Below are 25,654 nucleotides of genomic sequence, written 5' to 3'. Positions count from 1 at the left end.
AGGACACTTAAAAAAATCCCCCAATATATCAACAAAGATAGATGAATACAAGTCAACTAGATCCACAAGGAGAAAACCTTCACTAACTTGTAGTTAAGGAGCAAATATTCCAACAGTAAGAACAGGAGAGTTAAGAAGCTAGAAGAGCTGAGAAATTGTCGGAAAAAGCTGTCTAGATGGTACAGAGTAGAAAATGCCCATCAATTTACAGTTGCAACAATTAAACGGGGTATTGAAATTCATAATGAAGGATTCCAGTACATCCACTTCAGAAAGAGTTCAGGACTGAGTCAGGAGCTCTGGATTTCGAAACCCAGTTTAGATAGAAATTGTATGAGCCCATGAGCAAGTCAGTCACCCTCTGTGCTGTTATTTATCCATCCAAGAAATGGAAACAGCAACACCGTCATTCCTCAGAAGGGTGTTGCATGAATTGATTTTTGTCATCTGCTTTTACATTTAAAATTGCTCTATAAGTGCTAAGCATTCTCATCCTGTATTGTACTGTGCATATTATATAGTGCTCTTAAGTCAACAGGTATACAACAGTGTAATACAGGGGTAGGCAACCTTTCAGAAGTGTTGTGCCGAGGCTTCATTTATTCACTTTAATTTAAGGTTTCGCGTGCCAGTAATACATTTTAACGTTTTTTAGAAGGTGTCTCTCTCTAAGTCTATAATATATAACTAAACTATTATTGTATGTAAAGTAAACAAGGTTTTCAAAATGTTTAAGAAGCTTCATTTAAAATTAAATTAAAATGCTGATCTTACGCCACCAGCCTGCTCAGCCCGCTTCCAGCCTGGGGTTCTGTTCACTTGCCCGCAGCGGGCTGAGCAGGGCCTGTGGCCGGGACGCCGGCTGGCAAAGGGCTGACAGCCGGGACTCGGAACCGAGGGGTGGTGGGGGGGGGGTTTCAGGGGTGCAGGGCAGAGGGTGTGTGGGGGTGCAGGGCAGAAGGCTGGGTGTGTGTGGGGGGTTCAGGGGTCAGGGCAGAGGGGATGTGGGGGGTTCAGGGCAGAAGGCTGGGGGTGTGCAGGGATTCAGGGGTCAGGGCAGAGGGCTGGGGGTGTGTGGGGGTACAGGGCAGAAGGCTGAGGTGCTCGGCTCGTGGGGGTGCTCCCAGCCCCCTGCCCTGAGCGGCTCACGGCAGTGGGCTGGGAGGAATATGCCCTGTTCCACCCCCTTCCCCAAGGCCCGTCCCTACCTCTTCTCCGTCTGCTCTACGGAGCAGGGAGCATGCTGCTGCTCCGCTCCGCTCCCCCTCCCCCTCACAAGGGCCATCGGCGCAGGGAGAGTGAGGGGGAGGAGAAGGGGCCGGAATGCACCAAGCTGGGGGAAGAAGTGGGGTAGGGGCGAAGAGCTTGGCTGCCGCAGGACCAAGCTTCCCTCCTCCCCTGCTTCTTCCCATAGGGTGGTGCTTTCCGCCCCTCCGCCCCCTCCTCTCACCGGGCAGGCAGCGTGCCACTCAAAATCGGCTCGCGTGCCGTAGGTTGCCGACCCCTGGTGTAATATATTGAAAACAATCCTCCTATACACCTAAGACATATTTTCAAACATTTATGAAAACATGGTTGCTAGCAAATCTTTTCCATTGAAAAAGAACCACCACCCACCCACCCAGGTTGACAGGGCCATTTAGTGGTCATCCTAACTAGTTACAAACCTTAAGTTGTGTTTTACAGCGTTTCAGCATTTCTCGATGTCTGGTAGCTAGAGGAGACTCTTTCCATTGACTTTCATTGTTTTTCAGATCTTCCACAGTCCTGTAAACCACATGAAATCACTAGTGATGACAGTAAAGGGGACATATGTTGACAGCAGGTAAAACATTTACTCTACTTGATTTCAAATTACAAAGGAAAGAAATTTGGGAAGAAAAAAAATGAGATTACAAAAATTCATCACCTTAATAGAAACTTTCACCAGGACAGCAAGTTACTCTTGCATCTTTTGAAAGGAAAGACAAAAATCTTCTTCAAGGCCAAATGCTGGGATACACTAAGTACACTAGTTTCACGATTGATGATGCCATTAAGCAAACAAGAACCACAGCAAAAAAATATTACTGGTGGGACAGTGGGGAAAGGATTTCCCCTCCAGACACATTCATCATTTTATCACATTTCTAATACTTGGTTTGTACCAAATTCACAATCTCTATAAAAAGCAGAGTTAAAATCATGTCATTAAGAACAGTAACCCTGTATTAGACAAGTCTGATCCAGAATATCTGACAGGCAGGCAGGCAAAGGCCGTATCTCATTTACTCCCCAAACTAAGAGCAGAGATACGAAAAGCAGAAGCTACTAGAGGAAGATGGGAAGGTTGGGATCAGGAATGGTTCAAAATACCTTCCTCTCCTTTGTAGGACAGATACAAATGCACTCCCAGCACTGCTCTCTCAACCTCCTTCTAGAAAAGATTTCTCTTGGCAGCCCCTGTCCCCATGCACAACCCCCATTACAATTCAAGCCTGTGGGGAAAGAGCACAAGCAATGGGAAAGCTGCTCATGCTCTCCCCTTCAGTGCAAGGCCCATCATTATAACAAAGACTGAGTTTTGCCCCCTCCACCATGGTCACAGTCAGCCTAGACCTAACACGGGATAAAAGTTAAATGCAATGACTATGTCACACAACCATCCACATAAAGCTATTCAAGTCTCATCATTTGGACCTAATTCATTTAAAAAGAAGCAGCTGATTAATGTGGGTATTAATCTTAATGTATTTTAGATTTTATATTCTACATTATTATGATTCTATTTCCTACCACCCCTGGATGTAAACTAGTCTCTCTCCACACCCCAGCCTCTATCTGCTGCAGATCATTATCTGACCTTAATTCTTTCATTAGTGACATCAAAATATATGGCCTGAGTTTACAGAGGGCTAAGCGTTTCCTGGTAAGTGCTGAGCACACATGGAAATAACTCATGATTGACAACACTACATTCCAAATAAGGAAAAAAAGGAGTGATTCCTTTTTAAAATCCAGGGTCTGGTTTATTTGAAAATATTTGTTTGTGTAAAACATGTGTTGACTGTTCACACACAGATATTGACAGCTTTCCTAGCCTTTTGTATGTCTATATTGTAAATAAAGTTCAAAAATCCTTCAACAAACCTGCCATCTTAATGTCAAGGGACTTTTACTAAGTGAATACAATTATAAATAGTGGAAAACACTGATGCTGTGCAATCTGCTCTTATTTATTTTAACTGAGAAAGTTTCTTGAGGTTTAGCAATCCAGCAGCTCTAAAAAGTTTATTTGGATTCATGTCAAGAAGGGAAAACAAAAGCATCTTCGTGTCAGCATCAGAACTTAAGCAATTTTTAAAAAACAACAAACCAGTAGTTGGATTACATATGCAGCTACCTTAGAATTCACTGTGAAAGCTTTTATATAATGAAGGAGATCATTTGATATCCACCGAGGCCATAGTAGCCACAAGGAACAGATAAACATCTGTTCTGCAGCGGGATATGCAACATCGCAGACATAGGAGAGGATATGCTGCTTGTCAAGCAACCACTACAATGACCTGCATGTCAGAGACACATGTGTATGCACCTCCACAGCAATGCAAAGGGCTTAAAGCACTAACATCCCCAATCATACCACTGACTAGCCAACAAAGTTTAAACTATCAAAACATTGCAACTCTGTACCCGCTAGGATGGTTTCAAGAACTGTCCAGTGCTCTCTAGGACTACCCCTAGAGTTTGAGATCCTATATAGAAACAGCATCCTTTCCTCCCACTATTGTTTGAAGTCACGATGGATGCCATTGTACGCATCAGCACAACCAGAACCTGCAGACACAAAATACTCTGCAAGAGCTATCAAAGCAGCAGACTGACCAGTCGATAAAACTCCCCAATACTCCATAGCATGGATTTACTTAAGTTGTTGTTTTAATTTCCATCAAATTTGCAAGAACCATAATCATATATAGGAAAGCACCTACTAGTCAAGGTGGCAGGGAAAACTGTAGGGCACATGCTAGGTAACTAACACAACTTCTAACCTGTTGAGCTCCCTGATGGCCCGCAGTCTACGGATGTAGCGGCGGCAGCTTGGCAGGATGGAGAGGTGATGGGCATGCAGGGTTAGGAAGAAGCATTCCGTTGGGAATTTCGGTTCAGAACATGGAGACTGATCCCTGTCTACAAAAAAAGAACAAAACAGGATGAAGGAGAGTAAGAAAAAAAGCTACATGAATTAGTGCTCAGACTTCGAATAACTCTCATTTCTCTGCAGTCTTAAAATAAGCTATAAAAGCAACAGACAGTCCCAAGCAAAACATTTATGGTACTGAATGTTTTGTGATATCCCTAATACCAGAACAAAAGGGTAGAGACAAAAAGGTAGACAATGCATGCTCTTTACTCACAAAGCTCAGCCATCCAGCCTGTAACATCCTCCATTGTTGCTTTCACTCTTGTCTCATCCATTGGGACGGTGATGCGACACCTGGGATGGAATATATAGGTGGGATCAACCGTTTCTAGCTTTATCTTCGTGCTAAGCTGCTGCAGCACCCAGAGGAAGTTGAGCATAAAACCGTCCGTAGACACCATCCGATCATCAGTCTGCAAGACAAGGGAGAGAAAGTGAAAGCTAGAATATAAAGCAGCAGGCAACAGACCATTACAGTTGGCAGGCCTGGGACTCCAGCATCCATCGCTAATACACAATGCATGGTTAAAACAACAAATAAAAGAAGGACCAGGACCTCTAAGGCTAACTAGAATATGAGCAGCTGTAACTGTTAACAGCATTTCCCTGCCCTGTGTGTGTCAACCACCAGTCATTTTTATGAGAACTAAACGCACATACTTAGGGGAGAGAAAAGAGGGGGAAAGGGTCTCAAAGAGGCTTCTTAAAATTTTTTAGCATAGGGACAGCCAGGAACAGGAAAGATTCATAAAGTAGCTAAGCTTCAGTTCTTAAAATTTACCATACAAGCAATATTTCCAGTAGTTCTTTGTTTCACCTTGAAGAAAACAGTTCTGCAGATAGTTTCAAAATGTTTGCGTCAATGGAAAATGGGGACTTCAAGACACTGATACCTCAAACCGCACACATTTAGGATTCACAACCAGGTTATACCAAGGCAAAAATCAACTAACCAATGGCAAAAAAAAATCAGCGCTGTTGCTTCAGTGGAATTGTGCCAATTCTCACTAGGGCTTACTCAAATTTACAAGAGCCACAAATAAAGTGAGTGCTTGACAGTATGTTAACTGGGGGAGAAAACAAGTTTTCGTTGCAGCCAGTTGGTGGAAGCTGCCAGGAAGAGCACATATCAATAAAAAGGCACAAACTTCAGCCAAGGAGGGTTGTGTTCTAACAAATTTAGATATTTCAGTACTCAGAGAGGAGTAAGCAAACAGGGCAAAATAGATTCATTTCAAAAAAGAAGAATATACAGAAAAATAATATTGAAAGAATGACCTAGATGGAATTCTTGGTTGCTTCAGGCCCTAGAACGTCTGTTGTCTTCTGTTAAAACTATCACCGCCTCAGCCACTTAGAACTATTTGTGCTAACCACATCTGTGAATGAGGAAGAGAGTTCAGTCTTTACCTGCATCTGTGCCTTCTTCATGTTGGCATCAACAACAGCTGCCATGTAACTGAGAGCTGCCTCTCGAGTTTCACCATTCAGCAAAATACTATGTAGAATTTTAAACAGCTCTTGCTGAAATTTAAAGTGAAAATTATGTCACTGAACAGCAAGATCATGAAAACAGCAGCACAGAGACACATGTGCATATTCCAAGTATTATACAGAATTTACTATTCAGTTGTAGTCTTCTTGTAAAGAACACAGCTATCCCAGGTATGAAAAATATTTATTTACAGAACAACGTTATCTACAAAAGATTATAGCTTAAAAATCATGGCAACACAATCACTGTGGAAATGTACCAGGTCTTCTTTACTCATCCACCCACAAGAACTGAACGTTGAGAGACATTTGTGAATAATAAATATCTGGTGGTAACAGTACCGATATTCCTTGGGTTTGGGTAGGGGGGTTACTGAAAGATCTCCTAGTTTTGTGGCTCTCTGGTTAAACTCTTCTTGCTGGGTTTTTGCTCACCCTGTTCTTTACTACTTTATTGTTTAATGGATGGTCTATATTTTGTAAAACACCCTTCACCCATGTTATGGAAACCAAAAATTAAAACAAACAAACAAACAAACAAATCCTCTGGCAGCAATTAAATATCAGGATACTTACCCTTGCAGATTCCAGGTAATGCTGCAACGACTGGCTAACAACCCGCGTGTTTTCAAGAGTAATGGCAGGCCCTGAGAAATATTTTTCAACTACTTTAGTCTGAAAGAAAAAAAATTTGCAAGGAGTACAAACACATCTTTTGGGTTCTTTTCCAGATGAGAGACTGCAGACAGCATAGTACTTACATCATCTTCAGCAAAGACAGAGAGACTGAAGAAAGCTCCAAGGTAAGAGAGTCTTTGCAACTCTCGTCCTGCACCTGGGCTTACAGGTTTAGGCAACCACAAGGGCAAAGAAACGACCTACCAAAAAAACCAAACAAACAAAAAGGAACAGGAAGACATTGATGGGCAGCCAAATCATTAACATTATTTTTCTATCTGCATTTCCTTATTTGCATTTCTCTCTGTTGATTCTTTATCATCCCATCACACTGGTAGCAAAATGGTGAAGTCTGTAGTGCTTCAGAAAGCTAAGCAAACAATCTTTGTTTTATGTCTCTCTGAACTTGAGTTGCCTCTCCTTGAGAAGAGAAATAACTGAATTTATTGATGTTCTTCTTCCTTGGGCAGATCTTAATTATTGCTTACTATTAAATAATACCATAAGTCCCAAGAGCCCCCAATGAGGATGAGGGCCCAATTGTGCAAGATGCTACACAACCACATAACAAGAGTCACTGGCCCAAATAACTTATCGAAGAAATCTGGATGGTCCATCATCTAATGGATGCAATTCTCAACTAGATTGGTATTGCCAAAGAATATAAAGAATAAACCATGCCATAAGCAAGAACTGCATGCAAATTAGAGATGAGGTAGGCTTAACAGATTGGGCATGAGGATGGAAACCATGAATTCATGGCCTCCAATCCTGGAAGCCACTGACTTTGTGTGTGGCTTTGGAGCAAGACACTTCTTTGTGCCTCAGTTTCCTAACTGTAAAACAGGAATACCACCTACCTAACTTTTAAGGGTGTTGTGAGAATAACTAATGTTTCCAGAGTGTTTTGAAAGCAAAAATACTATGCAGTTGTTAAGTATTATGTAGCAGAAATCCTTACATTTAGGTGTGCGGACACTTACCAAACTGCATATAGGGTGTGTTTTCCCAAACTTGATTTCACACAATTCACCTAATGCCTGTAAAAACAAACAAACCGACAGTTCATTCAGATGCATTTCCCAGACCACCCTGGCTACCAATGAAAAGATAAACATGCTAGAATGCTTAAAAGGCCAGATCCTGCTCCAGTTAAGTCAATAGTAAAACATTAATTGTCTACAAAGCGAACAGGATCTAAATATGCTGATGCACACCTTGCAACTATCTCGGCTTTTATGTCTTTTCAAGTTGCCTCAAGAAAGCCAAATATCACAATTATTTTAAAAATTAACTGGGCAAGTTATTTGCTTGTTCAATACATAATGTTCCTGTTGCTCAACTCCTAAACTGCCAAACAAGAGTCAGTAAGAGTAATAAACAGGGCTATTGTCCTACACACACCAAGGCCTTTGTCTTCCGACCCTAGTTGGAGCATCGTCAGATGAATGCTGAGGCCTGAAACAAAGAATCCTATCTACAAGCTCTAACTCAAGCTAAACTGCAGAGGAGAAGGAAATAAAGAGGCTATAAAGCAGGATTTTGAAAACGCAAAAATAACGTAAGCTTTTACATGCTCCACTTCTTGTATTATATGTTCTCATACTTCTATTACAGCGTATCAAGTTAACTACTATTCCACCCTTTGCCACTTCAAGGCTCTGCAGAAGACACTCCAGCAAGTGTTAACCTATGCTGAAGCTGACAGCTGAATTTCACCAGGGTTCCAATTATTTAAGGTTGGGGTAGCCTGAAAATTGGGGAACACGGAACAAGCAGAGAAAGATTTTTTTTAAATGTGGATCAGTGACATCAAATTTGCTTAGTTTGCAAAGTCCCAAAGTGGTTTAAGCTAACTGGCAGAACTGCAATCTCAACCCAGATCTAAAGCAGTCCTCTTTCTGGTTCAAAAATCATCAGTAAGAGATCCTGCAATCTGATTTTATCTGCAATAAATGGGATAGAGGAGAATCCTGCTTGCTGTCTTGTATCTGTACTTGGCTCGGCAACGTTGCCTACAGGAATAAAAGTTTGGTTGTGTCAATAAATCAGCAGTTCTGCCTCAAAGACACATTGGGAGTTGATCTATGGAGTAAAATAAAGTGCTTTTTTAAAGTAACTTTTCAGTGGTCAGACTGCCATGAATTTCCTACAGTAGACAGCCAAAGTTTGAATCATTTTGTTTATTGAATAATGGACATCAGTTGGCTAGATAGAGAGCAATATAAAAAACAAACAGAAGTAAATAGTGGAAAGTATATTAGATTTCCCCCCCCCCATTTCTGATCATTTAGGGTTTTTAACAACAATTATGGGATTTATTTAGTTTTTAAAACACATAGCATGTGCACTAATGGGCGAGACCACATCTTTCATCTGTATCACCAGGATGTAAACATTTGAATAGACTGTTGCATAAAGTCTGCTGTACATTAAACCTGAGACATTATGAGCGCCACAGATTCCACCTGGTCATTACTCTTTGTTACTCACCTCATAACACTTTAAATTTCCAACATGAGGTCAATGTTCAATAAGACATTTGAAGCAAGCCAAACAGGGTTAATTAAAGTTACTTTGAACAGAGTCTGCATCAAATACTGGGTATCTTAAAGCAAAAGCTGCTAAAAAGGAATAGTCCTTACCATAAGGGGATATTTAAAATTGTCACTATCAAGGGAGCACTCTTTGGAAGCAAGAGCCAGGCCTTGTAAGATAGGGATAAAGATCTGTAAAAACATAAGTACATTACTTATACACTTCAGAATGGGAACCAATAAGACATAGATGAAGCCACAGCCCTGGGCACCCTGAAACCCGCTCACACCTCAAATACTAATATGTCCACAGAAGGAAACAAAATATAAAGTTTGTTCTGTCCATTTACATAAGTTATTTCAAAAGAAATAGCAATGTTTAAATGTAAAAAGAATAGCAAACCTAGAAGTACAACCTCAATCCAGTTCCTTTACGCTTAAGGCAATGAAGTTCAGCCCGTAAGACTACATCTTTTTTGTTACATTTTGAGAAGAGCATCTGGCATGAATCTTCAACGCATCCAAATACAGTGTAAATGATAGATCAACTTGATGTCTGTACATGAAAATTCACTTGTACAAACAGTTAAATATTCCAAACACGTGAGCACTTGAAAAGTTTTCCTGGTCAGTGCCAAGAACCTACATAAGAGTCTAAAAAATTCTAGCAATGCAAACATGCTAATCTGGACTTGGTCATAGAGCTAGTGGAACACACAGACACACGCTGCAGCTAATCAACAATGGTAAAGCCACAACAAGATTAGGGACCTGATCTAGCAAACTCTCCACAGGTAGAAATCATGTATAAAAATATAAAAATACCAGAGATTATTGCCAAGAAGAAAGGGTCTCGGGCTTCCTTTAACAGCTTAATAGCCCAGCCTTGCAGTACTCTATTGACCCATTCACTTGGGAGTCAATAGTGATTATATACAGCAGAATAGTATTTTCTGGGCAAGTAGATTTTGTGCCTGTGTCGGTAAATTTTAATACTGTGATAGGCATAAACAAAACAGCAGCAGTCACTGAGACTGCAAGGAGGAAGGAAGAAGGGAGGAAATGATTAACCAAGAAGTAACAACACCCAATTACAAGGGCCCAATCACACATTATCGAATTTTTCCTTTTGGAATAAAAATCAAATATTTGTTTTACAAAATACAGGAGTGACCACTGGAACCCAAATAGAACTGTACTGGGTCTCTTGGATAAAGATATACAAATATCATCAAATCGTGTTAGGGAATCTGGTTACAAGGCTGTTCCCTAATCCAGTTAGGGGCATGGTTCCAATCTTGATCTTAATCATGTTCCATAACCATTCCCTGACAGTGTATGTCTACACTGAAGCTGGAGTGTGCCTCCCAACCTGGGTAGACAGATACATGCTAGCTCTGCTCAAGCAAGCAGGCTATACTCCCGGGGAATTCTGCGCTACTGCACACGCACATAATGAATTAGGCATGCATATTTTTAATTTTTTGCGCAGAAAAAAAACTTCGGCTGGAATCTTGCTGCAGTTCTGCCTTTTGCCCATCAGCGGGCGCTTTGGCGATAAATCACAACAGCCACTCCCAGCCAGCTAGAGAAGAGAAAGAGCCTGCAGAGCCTTCTTCGCAGCGAGCCAGGTCAGGAGACAGAGGCTATGGGGCTGCTGGTGGGGGTCACACAGGGGCTCAGAAGGGCTAGTGGAGGACAGACTGGGACAGGGGCTGAATGGGAGTGGAGGCACAGGGTCACGGCGGGGAGGAAGGTGCAGGGGCACATGGGCAGAGGGGGATGGGGTACAGAGCTACAGGGGGAAGGCATGGAGGGACACATAGGGACAGGGGAGTTGTTGAGTGGGAGCACAGAGACATGGGGGTGGAGGGACATGTGGACGGGGGGTTCAAGGACACATAGGGGTGCAGGGGCACATGGGGACAGGGCAGATATGCCTGACTGAATGGGAGAGGCTAGGGTCAACCAGAGTCTGCATGGGGGAAGCTCCCTAACAGTCCCGCCTGCCCCCCCGCCCCCCAAACCTGTTCCATACTTTTCTCACCCATACCCAACAACCCTCCATGTTCACACCCAGGCTCCTTTCAAGCAATTACTTCTCTCTCCCTCAGCTCCTCCTTTACAACTCAACTCCCCCAAGCATTTGCACTGCTTCTGAGGGGTGCGGGAAATATAGTTCTGTATTGTAGTTTAAATGAATTATTACTCCGAGTTCTGTATTAATATGCCTAGTAAGGAATCTATTTGTCAAAACACATTTTCTGAATCTTTTTTGTTGTCTGTATTGTTACAGATGTACTTGCCGACAGATATTTTGAAATAAATTACCAAAAATAACTGAAACTGGTGTGATTATATTGAATCATTTTGACAAATAAAATATGCAGAATTTTGCAGAATTTGAAAATAGTGTGTGCAGAATTTCCCCCGAGTAATGCTAAAAATAGCATGGACTAGCCACCTGAGTACAAGCCCGCCCAACCCTATGGCTCTGAACCTGAGTGGCTAACTTGAGTACCATTAACATGTGAGAGTCTACCCAGGCTCCCAGTTGCAATGTATACATACCCACAGTATCTTAGACACACTCCAGGTCAAAGCACTCTTTGATAATAAGAGCCCAAATAAGAGTTAACACATAAATTAAGTGGGCTTTTAACTCTGCAAATTGATATTTAATTCCAAATAGGAACGATAATATTTCTTCTGGACTCTCATTCACATGAGCACATGTTAATTAAAAGCAGAGGCATTTGTAGTGATCACATACTTCTTTCCAAAAGCCAGTTCCTATTGGTGTTGATGCATTTGCTCCTCACTTATATCAGTATAATTTTCAGGAGTTAATACAAGATAAGAATTTCTCTACATTTTCTAAAGCAGTGGTGCTCAAACTTTTCCAGTCATGCCTCCCCCTTACTAGTATACAATCTGTCCATGCCCCACCTGTTACAGCACACCCAAGGCTTCCTCAGCAGCAGAGCGTGGGCTAAAGGCGGAGCTGGGGGCGGAAACAGGGATGGGGAGTAGCTGGGCCTGGAGGTGAAGCGGGGCTGGAAGTGTGATGCTCCCTCCCCGCCCCCCATGGGGCTGGCCCCAGCCCTGCTGTGTACCTCTCCAAATGTTCTTCTCTGCACTTTGAGAACCATGTTCTAAAGACACTAGAGATTTCATACCATTCTGAGTGCTGCTTTGTTGTGAGTAAATCATGGGTGCGCTAATCAGAGCCAGTAATAACCTGACTGACCTGCTTTGGCATTAAATTGTGAAGTAGAAGCGTGGCCTAGTAATTAAAGCACAGGACTAGGAATCAGGAGAACTGGTATTCCAATTTCTGGCTCTCCCATTGACCCACCCTGACATCCAGGGCAAGTTGTTTACACTCTGTCTCAGCATCTTCATTTCTAATGGGGGATAATAATGGTTCCCTATCTCAGAGGGGTGTTGTGAAACCTTAATTAATTAATATTTGTAAAGTGCTTATAAATCCTTGGGGTGAAAGTGTTATAGATGCAAACTATGAATTCACTCTGTCCCTGGCAAGATGGACAAAAACTAACATTTCTAAATGTGTGATTTGGGAAGTTTGCCATTTTATGGATCAGGGAAATTTGGATAGAATGATCTGAAAAGTGACAGTCCAAGACAAAGCCTTACAATGGGATACTACTGTATGCAAAAAAGTTTCTGGTAGGATGCTTCAATGTTTCATTAAAAAGTGCTGCTTATTATGGAATCTTCTTTACACAACAAATCTATAGATTTGCTTACTTTAAGTAAAACTTCATACAGAGCTCAGTCATTCTTTTTGAATCCCTTTAACAAGTGAAACAAGAGAGACAGCAAACTCCCCCAATTGCTTAATTACTTGCCAGTCCAGGGAACAATGGTTCTCAAACTGTGGTCTCAGAATGTGGTCTGCAGAACAAAGAGTTGGACAGCCACTCCCTCGGATAGTTCAGGCACTAAGTTGTAGAATATGCTAATGCTTGCAAGTTGAACAACCCTCTTACCTGTTTAAACATCTCTTCATCCTGGTGAGTTGTTCTCACCAATTCTTGGATGAAGCCAAATGGAAGATTCCTACACAGCATGTATGGTACCAACAGAGACTGCTGCTGCAAAGACCTTTATTCATATAAAAAAAGGGGGGAGGGGGGCAGGGAAGGAGACATCTTTCAGAAAAAAACAACTGGTCTCACATTTACTGATACACCCAGATAATGGAATGTCATAACTGAGACAATTACTTCTTTCAGAAGCAACTAACCAAGTCTCCCCAAGTCCTTGTACAAAGATAATCCGTCAGGGGATGCTGCTGCCAAAACCCCACTTTGGTCTAATGTGGTTTGAAGAAAACTATGTCCTATATAAACTAATTGGTTCTCCCCTCTACCTCTCTATACTGAAAAGACCCTTTGTTAGGCTCATCCTAGTGAAGCAAAAGCATTAGGTTTGTTCCACTAATCTCAACCTGTTCATTTTTCCAACTTTAAGGAAAGGATGAAGTCATAGTATTTTCCAAATTAACACTTACTTTTTGTAAGCACACCCTATGAACCTGAAACTGAACTGAACCTTTTTCTCTATTACACACAAAAACAGTTGTTACTCTTGGGTTGTTCATCTATATAAGTGGGTGGCTCACATTATTTTTGAGAAGCTTATTGAAGAATTTGTTTTGAATAGATACTCGTAAATTACTTGGATTTTAGCAAATAAGAAAAAAAATCAGGTCAGTGTTCTACTATGACACTGTCCCTTTAAATACTTAGGGCTTGTCTATACCAGAAGTGCTACCAATATAAATCCCCATGTGGACACAGGTATCAGAGGGGTAGCCGGGTTAGTCTGGATCTGTAAAAAGCAACATCCTGTGGCACCTTATAGACTAACAGATGTATTGGAGCATAAGCTTTCGTGGGTGAATACCCACTTCATCAGATGCATGTGGACACACTTACTCCAGAGTAAATGTGACTTTTTTGGTTTAGCTTAAACTGCTTTCAAAGTGACAAACTGAACTAGATAAATGCACTCCTATACTGGAATAAGAGTGTCCACATGAGGGTTATATTGGTAGAATTACAGCAGTTTAAATTTACACCTTAGTTTATATTGGTATATCTTCCAATATAGACAAACCCTGAGCCACTGTAATCACAGAATCATAGAACTGGAAGGGACCTCAAGAGGTCATCTAATCCAGTCCCCTGCACTCATGGCAGGATTAAGTATTATATAGACCATTCCTGACAGGTGTTTGTCTAACCTGCTCTTAAAAATCTCCAATGATGGAGATTCCACAACCTCCGGAAGCAATTTATTCCAGTGCTCAACCACCCTGACAGTTAGGAAGTTTTTCCTAACGTCCAACCTAACCTCCCTTGCTGCAATTTAAGCCCATTGCTTCTTGTCCTATCCTCAGAGGTTAAGAACAACAATTTTCTCCCTCCTCCTTGTAACAACATTTTATGTTACTGAAAACTTATGTCCCCTCTTTTCTAGACTAAACAAACCCAATTTTTTCAATCTTCCCTGGTAGGTCATGTTTTCTAGACCTTTAATCATTTTTGTTGCTCTTCTCTGGACTTTCTCCAATTTGTCCACATCTTTCCTGAAATGTGGCACCCAGAACGGGACACAATACTTTAGTTGAGGCCTAATCAGTGCGGAGTAGAGCGGAAGAATTATTTCTCTTATCTTGCTAACAACACTCCTGCTAATACATCCCAGAATGATGTTCACTTTTTTTGCAACAGTGTTACACTGTTGACTCATATTTAGCTTGTGGTCCACTATGGCTCCCCAGATCCCTTTTCGCAGTACTCCTTCCTAGGCAGTCATTTCCCATTTTGTACGTATGTAATGGTACATACTATACATATTGACTGAAAAGGTGTCCCATTTCTGTAGCTGATTTTACTCAATTTTTATCTACTTCTGTAGATATACAAATTCTGTGTTAGATGTGTGTCTATTTCATGGCCAACATCAACTTTACTCACCTTGGTTGTGTTAAAGATCCCTGTAGCACCAAAGCAGCATGGGAAATGCACTGTGATCGGATGTTGCTCAGTAACTGGCTAACCGCTGGCTGGCTACACATCTAAGAAGAATTAAAAAATAATTTTAATGCAGAATGAAAACATTCAAAGACAAGACACAGGAAAGGCAGTGAACAACTTCTGCATTCATGCAATCTAAGCAAACAGATGGCATAGATGGCATATTTCCAGCTAAAGATTCTTCAGATTACATTTAATGAGCTGAACTAAATAGTTTCCATTCCACTGTTGTCTACAAGGGAGACGTTTAGGTTTATGTTAACAACAAAGGCTGCTGGTCTTAGAGATGTGGTTCTATGTGTAATAAACAATTTAAAGCAAAGGAAAGGGAATAGATAGATGCATGTCAGTCCCCAAAACAATGTCAATTTTACAGATGTCAAACTAACACAGATGGGGGTTCTGAACACAAACTTTAAAAGGCCAAATAGGAATCTCAGTAATGAAACAAAACTTCTCACAAAGCTTTTATAGAGCTATCTGCTGCAAACTATCTTTCCCCTCTGGGCAACGTAAAGTAAGAGAAGACAGTTCGAGACTCAGTGCTGTTGCAAATATGGCTTTACTCTTCTCTACAATACCTTTGGTGCTTTTCTCTCCTCTATTCCAACTCTGTCAAAACACTCAATGAGGTAGTTCAGCATCTCTGTCTCCTTACAAGTTTCAATGCTGAAATGGTCACTGCAGGAATCACAAGCACTTGCTCCAGCAGAGCCTCCCACACTTTAAAAAAAAAAATGGAGAAAAAGAAAATCAAGATGTATATCCCTCTTCTACCAATGTCTTGCATGCTCCCAACTTTCTCTGGCAAACAACTTCTTTGTAGCAGAAAACCTCATCCCAACACACCACACTCATGCAGATAAGACCTGTAAAAGTAAGTTTATTTGTGTGAGCAGAAGTTGCTAAATGTTTTTGTCCAGATCTTGAGATAGGACCGTATTCTCACATGACTCACGTTCTCTGCTTGCTGAGCAAGCAGCCTAATGCAATTCCTAAAGGGGGATCAAGACAGAGCAGATGTTTGACAGATGGTAAAAGGCATGTAACACTAATGGGCCTTTATAAAAGTGATTCTCAGATTGTGGATTACAGAGGTGAAGCAGCCAGTCTTCAAGCAGTGATGCTTCTAGCTAGTTGTACCCTACTCCTGCACTCTTTTTTATGGTTCCCAAGTTATCTGACCAGCAACACTGAAAAAGTAACAAAACCCCTCCACACAGCTGCTTCACATTCTCTCTTGGGCATCTACTGTAAATTCAGCCACAATCACACTTTTTTTGTATAATTTTTTATTCAGATTTTTTGAGCACACACATTTGGTTAATATAATCAGTCACAGAAGCCATGCTAGTTTCTCCCTATTATATCATGCAACGGAATTTTATTTTTAAGTTACAATTTCACATAGTTTGGCTGGGACTGAAGCAATGTTTACTGGGCTGTAATTCTCTGAATCACAGGAATGTGAATCACAGAAGTGTAAGTCGTTTCCTCCTCCCCGTAAGTAAATCCATACATAAGTAATGTAAGTAAACTGGCTTCTGGTGGGTGCATGTTTTGTTTTTTAAGATAGGTTCCCCATTTGCTTCCCTCCAGCTCTCCAATACAACAGCTCACTTTTAGGAGACTGGTTGTTTTCATTAGCAGCTCAGACACTGCGTTCTTTTGTCTGTCAGAATTATTGGATATACCACCTGGTCCTGACAACATGTGGTGCCTTAGGTTATCAACTAATACCAGCACCTCCTTTTTGATACCTCTATCTCTAGCAGTGTCTCTCATTTATTGCCTTGGGATAGGCATTCATCACCACCCTCTGTTTTACAGACATGAAAAATGAGAGATGAAGTGACTTGCCCAAGGTTACACGGGAAATCCATGACAGACACAGGAACAGAACCCTTTTCTCCTTGATCCTCTATCCCAAGTCTCTCTTTCTCTCCAGTTTAAACTTGGCAATTTTATTTAACATGCAAATCTCAGTTTATAAAAGTAGTTTACAACTACATATAACAAGTTTAAAAAAAATAAAAACCTGTCAATATGGGTGGTCAAACATCTATTCTTCACAAGGCCATTTTTCAGGGTCTCTGGGTATATCTAAACAGCAAACAAAAACTCGCAGTTGGCCCGTACCAGCCAACTTGGGTTCATGGGGCTCGGGCTGCATGGCTGTTTCACTGCTATGTAGACATACCCAGAGACCCAGGGTTTGGGCTGGAACCCAGGCTCTAGGACCCTGTGGGGTAGGAGGGTCTCAGAGCTCAGGCTCCAGCGCAGAAGTCTACCCAGCAATGAAACAACCCCACAAGCCTGAGTCAGCTGGCATGGCCCAGCCATGGTTTTTATTTGCTGTATAGACATACCGTCTGTCTCTCATTGCTAACATCTCCACCCCAATAACCAGTTTAACCCTACTGACATGTTATTGGTTCAAGCTTTGATCCAGTGTAAAACTACACATACATATGCTTTTCTCCATGTAGTCTCTTTGTTATACTTTGAATTTCTCACCTCCAGCCTGAAAATCACCACCTTTATTTGTACAATATCAACTTCTTTTCAAAAAAGGTTTTTCACGCCAAAGTTAGTTACTTTATAGGCAACTTCATTTCAGCAATGGCTGAAATGATTCCTATACACAGCTATATATGTTTATTACACAGGCAAAGTGCTTTGTAACTTTCAAAATGAAAGTTATTGCATAAATGTTAGATTATCATGTTAATACTTTAAACTGATATTCCTCTGCAGTCAGTTAGAATGTCACGACATAACATACCAGCAAAGCCACTTGAAGCGTGGCAGTCCCATAAGAGATTACACTGCACAAACTCTGTTAACTGACATCTGGGGTACGTTTTCAATAGCACAGGTGTAAGATTTGAAATTAAAGCAAAGGGTGAAAATAACACAGAATTCCCTGTACACAAACTGCAAAACTTTAATCTGAATAAAATACTTCTCCTGAAATCACTCAGTGTGGATTGGAAGATGGGAGTTTATTCAACTCACCTCTTTGAGAATCTTCCAACAACTATTTATAAAATCTACAGCTTTTAACTTTGTCACAAGAGTTATGTTCTAATGTTCCACCACGGACAACCACATACATAAGAGCTGGAAAGGTCTTGTTGGACTTTCCTCCACTACTGTGCAGGACTGGATTTCTCCCTACATGGCACTTTCCAGTTCTGTGCCTAGTCTAGTTTTAGAAGTCCCAATCAATGGTGCTTCCACCCACTTCTCTTGGGAGGATACTTCAAATCCTAATTAGATTTCCCTAATTTAGGAATTCTTAAAAATTAATATTCAGACTAAATTCTCCTTTTAAAAAGTCTTATTGCTCTTTGTTATACTCAAGATATAAACACTCTATCTGGAATACACGAGACAATAAGCACAATGTTGTAAGCATCATGATTAGATTTTTATTGCTATAAAGAAGCCTTTACAGTATCTTAAGACAGATCAGCGGCTGGCCGCCATCAGCTTGGGTCAGGAAACTGAAGATGGGTGTAAAGTATTCAATATGCTAGAAATGTTATAGAGCTATTGTTTTCCAAAGAACTCCCCTTCTCCAAAGGGCATGCTTCCCATATACTATTCCCATACCCATCTCCTAATTTGGCTAAGTGCAAAAGAAAAGAATAGATGCCAAAAATGTTTCTTATAGATATTTGTTAATGGGAATAATGGAACCAATATCACCAGGGCCAGACCAGAAAAACAGATCATCTAGAACTGAGCAACACGCATTCAGGGAGTTGTTTATTTTTTCCATTTCAGAAGTTGCATCCTACAGCAAAAATGTTTCAAAGGAGGTTGAGACACTGTGATACACATTCAGCCATTTGCTATTATTCTCCAGCTACACATACCATTACAGAAGATCCTACCCTTCATTGTCATTCCTAGAGGCATCTCCTGCCTGGCCCATTCAATATTCAACAAAGAGTAATATATTTGCAAGGCTAATGGGTAACCTCCACATGCAGTGAACATATCCATTCTCATTGTGTTGTCATGTATTTCAGTGCCATATAAACTGAAGAACTTCACAATGGGATGGCCATGTCTTTGACTCACAATAAGCTATCTTTCTCCCCAACTTAGTGTCCCAAATGTATCAGTCTTCACCACCCCATCTCCACTGGCTGCTGATTTCTACTTGTGCACTTGAGAATCAGGTAACATGTGCTTCACAGATTAGAGGAAAGATGCTCAGCTGGAGTAAATTGCTGTAGCTTCATTAACTTCAATGGAACTGCATCAATTTACATCAGTTGAGGATCTGGATCTGTCTTTTACTCCCCACTAACTTCTGTCCTCATTTTCAAGTATTCAGAAGAAGTGCTTGTGCAGGAGATAGCACTGACTTTAAAGGATGTAGTTTTTGATGAGCAATATTCCTCATATCATGCATTCAGTAAGGAGTTCCACTTACACGGCTATTTCAGACTTTATGGTCATTAAACCTGAAGGGCAACATGACTAACATTTCCTGTATTCTGAGTCATCTCTTTTTTTTAAAGAACTGGCTAAGTAGGACTCATTATGCATGTTTATCCTTCATCTCCCATTAAGACCTGTCCAAGTTATCTCCTTCTTTACTATTTCCAAAGTTCCACTGAAGAACGCTTAAAGCTCCACAAACTGTTAGTTCCTAGAGCACCCAAACATGCAAGTTACATTCTATTTCTCCAATACCTGGACCCAAACTGGACACAAGAAAAATCACCATCTTCGTTTTCTTCATCACTACTGTCCCCAGACACATCAGAAACGGCAAGGAAGAGGAGGGAGAAAGGGTTGTCGTATATACTACCGCAACAAAAGCGAAAAAGGCCATCAGAGAACAAAACAGATTTTAAAAATGAAAAGACAGCAGGAAAAGTAAAACTGCTATAGTTTTCCTTTATAATTATCTGTCAAAAATCTTCCTAAACATGCAGCAAACAATGGTTAATACAATCCATGACATTAGAAAAATCAAAATTAAGCTAACATGCTCCATGACGCTACTATGAGTTATTCACATACCAAGATAAAAACATTCATACACAACTAATGAAGTAAACAAGGAGAGTCTTTAGAAAAATTACAGCATAAATGGAAGCCCTTCGATCTCACTCAATACTAAAGATCAGAGCTCTGAGCTGCTCAACTGAACCACAGCATTTGCAGAGCAAAAAATGAGAGCACCAAAAAGGCTGTTTGTTGGTTTCTCCCTCCTACAGAGGCTGGGGGATCCTGGAAGCAGCTAGCGGAGGGCCAGCATAGTAGTTAGTACCTGTCTTTGCTGACAAAGAGACGCTAATCTATCATTTAAATCTATACACTAAGGAGTCAAATCTGACATACTCCAGCAAGCAAGAGCATTCAACAAACCAACTGAAGACCCACACCAAGTTAATTACAAAGCAGGAGACCTCTTTGATAGACTATCCAGCATTAGTGACCGAACTGCAATTTAAACGAAAGGAAGATAGTTTACCAGTAAGGAGGGGGGGAAAGGAGAATAAAAAGAAGGGGAAATATATAATGATATTGCTACCTTTATGCCAATTATGTTAAATATCAAATACCTACAGAAAAAGGTTTAGTACTTTGGCAGCCAGGGCTTGTTAGCAAGTCAATATATTAGCAAATCAACGTATTAGCTCAACGCCAACAGAAAAATCAACGCTTGGTAAGTAGAGTGAGCTCAGTACAGAGACAAGTTCTTCCAAACGGCATAAATGCACCGCACCCTGCACTGCATATGTAATAGACACTGTTTGTGCTTGTGAATTACCTAGAAGGAATCCTGTTTAGGAAAGAAGAACGCCTGCTCAAGGTACCGGGCAAAGCAGTGGACAAAGGTGGGCCCACTGTTGTGGGCCGCTGTCTGGACGAGCTGACTGGCACAACTTGAGGACTGGTAGCCATGACTGGAGGACTTGGTGAGCTAGCTGGGATGGAGATATTCAAGGAGCGTGGGATATGAGAAGCTGAAAAGCCCCAGGGGTGGGTGATGGTATATGGGTGGTACCTTGGAGAGGAGGGCTGGACTCCAGAAGGACTTGCTGTTGTGAGATGAGGGCTGACAGAAATGGAAGGCACAGATGTGATGGCAAGAGAATTGGCTGGTGGGGTAACAGATGAACCAGTCATTGGCACATGGCTTGAGAAATTGTTACTAGGAGCTGGACTAGTCCCATAGAGACTAAATCAATTAAGTGGGAAAAAGGAAAAAAAAGGAGTCATTTAGGATACATAGAAGAAGGGCAAGCGAGAGACAAAATGAACAACAGAAACACCCCACTACTATTAACTAATCAGTATATGAATATTCCACGTAACACATCACATACAATGCTTTTACCTACTGATTCTCATTTTAGGATATTTGCAATATTTAAACAATGTATCAATTTCATTGCTTGGATTATACATTTAAAAGTTAAGAGCCAGATCCTCACCTGTCAGTGAGGCTCCAATTACTTCATAGACTCAGATTCTAAAAGTCAGAAGGGACTACCATGATCATCTAGTCTGACCTCCAGCATAGTGCAATCCACAGAACCTCAGTCACCCACTCCTGCAATAGACCCCTCACCTCTGGCTGAGTTACTGATGTCCTCAAATCATGATTTAAAGACTTTAAGTTACAGAGAATCCATCATTTACACTAGTTTAAATCGGAAAGTGATCGTGCCCCATGCTGCAGAGGAAGGTGAAAAACCCCCCACGGTCTCTGCCAATCTGACGTGGGGGGAAATTCCTTCCCGACCCCACATATGGGGATCGGTTGGACCCTGAGCATGTGGGCAAGACCTACCCACTAGACAGCTGGGAAAGAATTCTCTGCAACTCAGAGCCCTTCTCATATAGTGTCCCATGACGGGCTGCTGGAGATATTTGCTGCCACAGATCAGCTACATGCCATTGTAGACTGTCCCATCATACCTCCCCCTCCACACACTTATCAAGTTTAGTGTTGAAGCCAGTTAGTTTTTTTTGTCCCCACTGCTCCCTTTGGACGTCTGTTCCAGAACTTCACTTCTCTGATGGTTAGAAACCTTTGTCTAATGTCAAGCCTAAACTTGTTGATGGCTAGTTTATATCCATTTCTCTTCAATGGAGCTGTATCAATTTACATCAGCTGAGGACCTGGCCTTAATGACCGAATGTGCCTTTAACCACGGAAGTCCAGTCAAGAAGGCGGAAGAACATGCCGGTGCAGCAGGATGAAGCATATTTTTTAACCCTCTATACTTGCTGCTTTTGTGGCATGTCTAAGCCCATATGAAGCAGAGGACATTAAATGCAAGAACTCAGGATTTGTTTACACTACAGAAGCATAACTATGGCACTGTAGCTATGCTGCTGTAACCCCATAGTTTAGACACTACAGCAATGGAAGCGGTTGTTCTGTCACTGTAGTAACGCCACCTCTTTGCGGTAGCAAGGTTGACAGAAGCATTCTTCTGTTGAGCTACCAATGTCTACACCAGGGGTTAAGTCAGAATGGCTACATAAGGGGAGTGTCATTTTTCACGCTCCTTGAGCTACAATTGTGTCAATCTACCTTTTAAGTGTAAATCAGGCCTAAGGCTCACCCTTACAAAACCAACATTCTAGTGTACTCAAAGTTACCTGGATAAAGAGCTGGAACCAAAGGAGCCCACATTACAGAATATAGGACTTGTTCCTGGGTTGGAGCCAGCGTTTAGAATCAGATTTCTGTCAGGTGACCGGGCAGCTGCTGCAATTGGCTGGGATGTGGCTGTCAGGCTGGCAAATGGGTTTTCGTCCCTCGACTGGGTGGACATCATCAGAACTTCCATTAAAATCTGGCCAATCAAGTCCTTAAAATCTGAGAACACTGAAGAGGACAGCAAGAAAATTAGGGACTGCTGTGGGGATGAGGATTCTCCTGAGGGACTTCGGTGGTTAGCCCAACCAAAATATTTTCTTCTATTTCCATAAATTAAATGCTATTGTTGCCAACAGCAATAGACGAGGTTACTTTATTTTAAAAATTATCATTTGGTCTCTGTCATCTCGGGTTTTGAGAATACAGCAACATGCAAGCTCAAGGTTTGTGGAAAATGCAAAGAATTGTGCATGGTCTAATGTCATTACTGTGGACATTACAGATAATTTTCTTTTTAAACTCTCTTGTATTTTCCTTCCTTTTGTTGAGTTAGGTCACAGAATGTCACAAGGAAAAGCAAACAAGTTTAAATTAGCAATGAAGTATTTTGGTATCTAGTAAGCGGACATTTATATCTGACAAAATGGCGATCAACCTAATAAAGAGATAGTAGACTTCCTTAGTTTTATCAAATGAACAGCAGCCCTATCTATGATGATGCAATATTGAATACTTCAATTTGAAAGGGTTTCTGAAAGAGTCAAAAGCATGGCAATGCTGGCACAAAAGTTTCCCAACAACAGACTGATCAATTTGTTAAGGCAGTTGACTTCAATGGGAGTTGCTGGTGCTCAGCACCTTGCAGAATCTCGCCTTTGTCCATGTATTGTGGCCCCATTGTAACGGCATCTGCTGATGACAAATGTATTTTGTGCTCAGTAACTTCTGCATCAAGCAAAGAATGCAGCTAGAAAAGCTCAAGCATCACTGCAGCATCAGTTATAGGACTGCAGCCGAACAAAAAGCTAGAGATGAAGCTAGACAACAAGCCAGCCACGCCATTTTAATGTTTGAAAACGATGACAAGGCTCCTCCAATTTGTTCTTTCATACCCCAGCTAGCACAATGGGAACGGCTGAAGTTCCTACCTTCTTTTGGGTTCTGCTTAAATTGCTCAGAGAGCGAAGTGAGGAAGATGACGTCTCTGTCTCGGTCCTTCCAGGATACTCTGAAGATCTTACAGACCAGCTGTAAGGCCTGCTCCTCGGATACTTCAGATCCTGATGGAGGCTCCTTGTTGAGGGAAGAGGGAAACATTTTTTGCATTCATTTTGGTTTGGCTTATGCAAGTCAAAGTTTCAACAGGCACAATATGACACCTTAAATCAGCTCTGGTGGCAAAAGGAAACAGGACAAACAAAATCCAACACTTATTATCCATTGATTCTGTAAAGAAAATGTTCTGCAAGGCTTCTTACATGTCAGTTTGAAAGCCACAACTAGACTCTGGTAGCAGATTCTGTGTGCTTATGAAAGGACAGTCATACCAGTATCAGAAAATATTTCAAAAAGAAAAATTATACAAAGAAGAGTTATAGGAGAAATGAAATGATATCACACAACTATATGGTGCTAAGCAACTGGCATGCATCATACTAGAAAATAGTGTGGGAAGAAAAATTTTAGCCTAGATACTGGCGCAACTCTCTACTCTTACAGGAGTTCTATGTTGATTTTAATTTTATTTAACGTCCACCCAGAGCAGACAGGACCTCCATTTTTTAAGATTTCATCTCAAAATGAAAACCTAAAGATTTCCCCCTCTTTTTAATCCCAATCTTTGTTTTACCAAAAAAAGACCAACAAAAATAATTGTGTCCATACAGCAGTTAAAAACCATTTCCAGTTAGCTGGCTTGCAGAATGTTAAATACAGAGGAACGCTCTTTATTCATGGCCGGATCCCAACTCTTTGACGTCAGTGGGAGTCCTTCCATTGACTTCAATGGGAGTAGGAGCAGTCTCACGGCACAAGTCAGCGTCTCTTAAAAACTTAATTCTACACGGAAGTTCCACTGTAAATGACATTGCAGTTTGCACACTGTGATACCTGGAAGCAACTGGGGATTTCCAGTTGCTAGAGGAGACCTGAATGAATGTAAATAGGTCCCAGCATAGTTAATAAGTACTTTGTCAAACAGAGAATACAAGAAAAAAAAATAAACTGAGAAAATTAATCCTGATACCAAGTGAAAACTTTTGGTCATAACACTTGGGGAGAGCTGTTACAAACTGTTGCTTGCTCGATCTAGCTTTTGTTTCACCCAGCCCCAAGGCTTTGCCTCTCTTTCCAAAGAGGAAAGAGCAGGACAAAGTACTCAAGGGCCTGCCTCATTCCTCTCCTCCCTTCACTTAGCAAAGTCATGTTAACTGTATTCAATTCCAAGGCAAAACAAGCTTCTCGGCAGTTATTCCCCTCAAAAAGTTGTCACCATAAATAATTGTTAACACAAGGAATGAATTACAGTGGTTTTACAAAGGTGATGCCAGATTTTGGGGTGCACAGATAGAAAAGTAGCTCAAGAAATAAGGGAAGTAAGTTTCAAATAATCGTCATCTGCAAAGAGGGAGGGATTGAGAGTGTTTAAAAACCTTTCCAGGACATATATGCAACCAGCAATCTTTGTTCTCCATCATGGCTGGCCTGGCTAACTGTAATTAGACATAAGAATCACTCAAGAACACTGAAAATACTTGTTGCATAAAGGTCAGTGGTTTCTGCCTAAAATTATTTCTTCTTTTTTTCCTCTAGCACTTCCCAGCAAGAACCCTGCACTTGGAGCTCTATGATGTAGGGCACGTTCCACCAGTTCCCAAACACCTTTTGTTGGGACACACTGGTCACTGGATTGGTGACTGGACTGTCCTCATCCCACTTTTCCTTATTCCATCACACCACAACCCAACACACTTGTTGCCATCTTTTCTATTCTCTTTCCTTCTTGTCGGCAAATGCTGACTTTTTAATGGCAACAACTGCAGCT

General features: G+C 41.2%; 1 protein-coding gene across 3 annotated transcripts in view; it reads right to left on the bottom strand.

The window, feature by feature from the left end:
* The window catches only part of UBE4B (ubiquitination factor E4B), a 65,352-nt gene that overhangs the window by 16,934 nt on the left and 22,764 nt on the right, over positions 1-25,654 (bottom strand). Inside the window, exons 5-19 of one of the 3 annotated variants that reach the window (XM_024210594.3) lie at positions 23,760-23,904; positions 22,611-22,839; positions 20,767-21,177; positions 19,680-19,793; positions 15,548-15,689; positions 14,907-15,007; positions 12,912-13,026; positions 9,004-9,087; positions 7,342-7,398; positions 6,442-6,558; positions 6,257-6,355; positions 5,597-5,710; positions 4,401-4,599; positions 4,035-4,173; positions 1,668-1,767 (exon numbers count right to left, since the gene is read on the bottom strand). In XM_024210594.3, coding sequence (XP_024066362.1) covers positions 1,668-1,767; positions 4,035-4,173; positions 4,401-4,599; positions 5,597-5,710; positions 6,257-6,355; positions 6,442-6,558; positions 7,342-7,398; positions 9,004-9,087; positions 12,912-13,026; positions 14,907-15,007; positions 15,548-15,689; positions 19,680-19,793; positions 20,767-21,177; positions 22,611-22,839; positions 23,760-23,904 — 2,166 coding nt within the window. The remainder of the gene's footprint in view (positions 1-1,667; positions 1,768-4,034; positions 4,174-4,400; positions 4,600-5,596; positions 5,711-6,256; positions 6,356-6,441; positions 6,559-7,341; positions 7,399-9,003; positions 9,088-12,911; positions 13,027-14,906; positions 15,008-15,547; positions 15,690-19,679; positions 19,794-20,766; positions 21,178-22,610; positions 22,840-23,759; positions 23,905-25,654) is intronic. The other 2 variants (XM_024210595.3, XM_024210596.3) reach the window with 2 other exon arrangements.

The sequence above is a fragment of the Terrapene carolina genome, unplaced genomic scaffold (genome assembly GCF_002925995.2).
Source record: "Terrapene carolina triunguis isolate 2854851 unplaced genomic scaffold, T_m_triunguis-2.0 Scaffold714, whole genome shotgun sequence".
NCBI lineage: Eukaryota > Metazoa > Chordata > Testudines > Emydidae > Terrapene > Terrapene triunguis.
The sequence above is the reverse complement of the archived record's forward strand: the minus strand, read 5'-3'. Positions and strand labels throughout refer to the sequence as shown.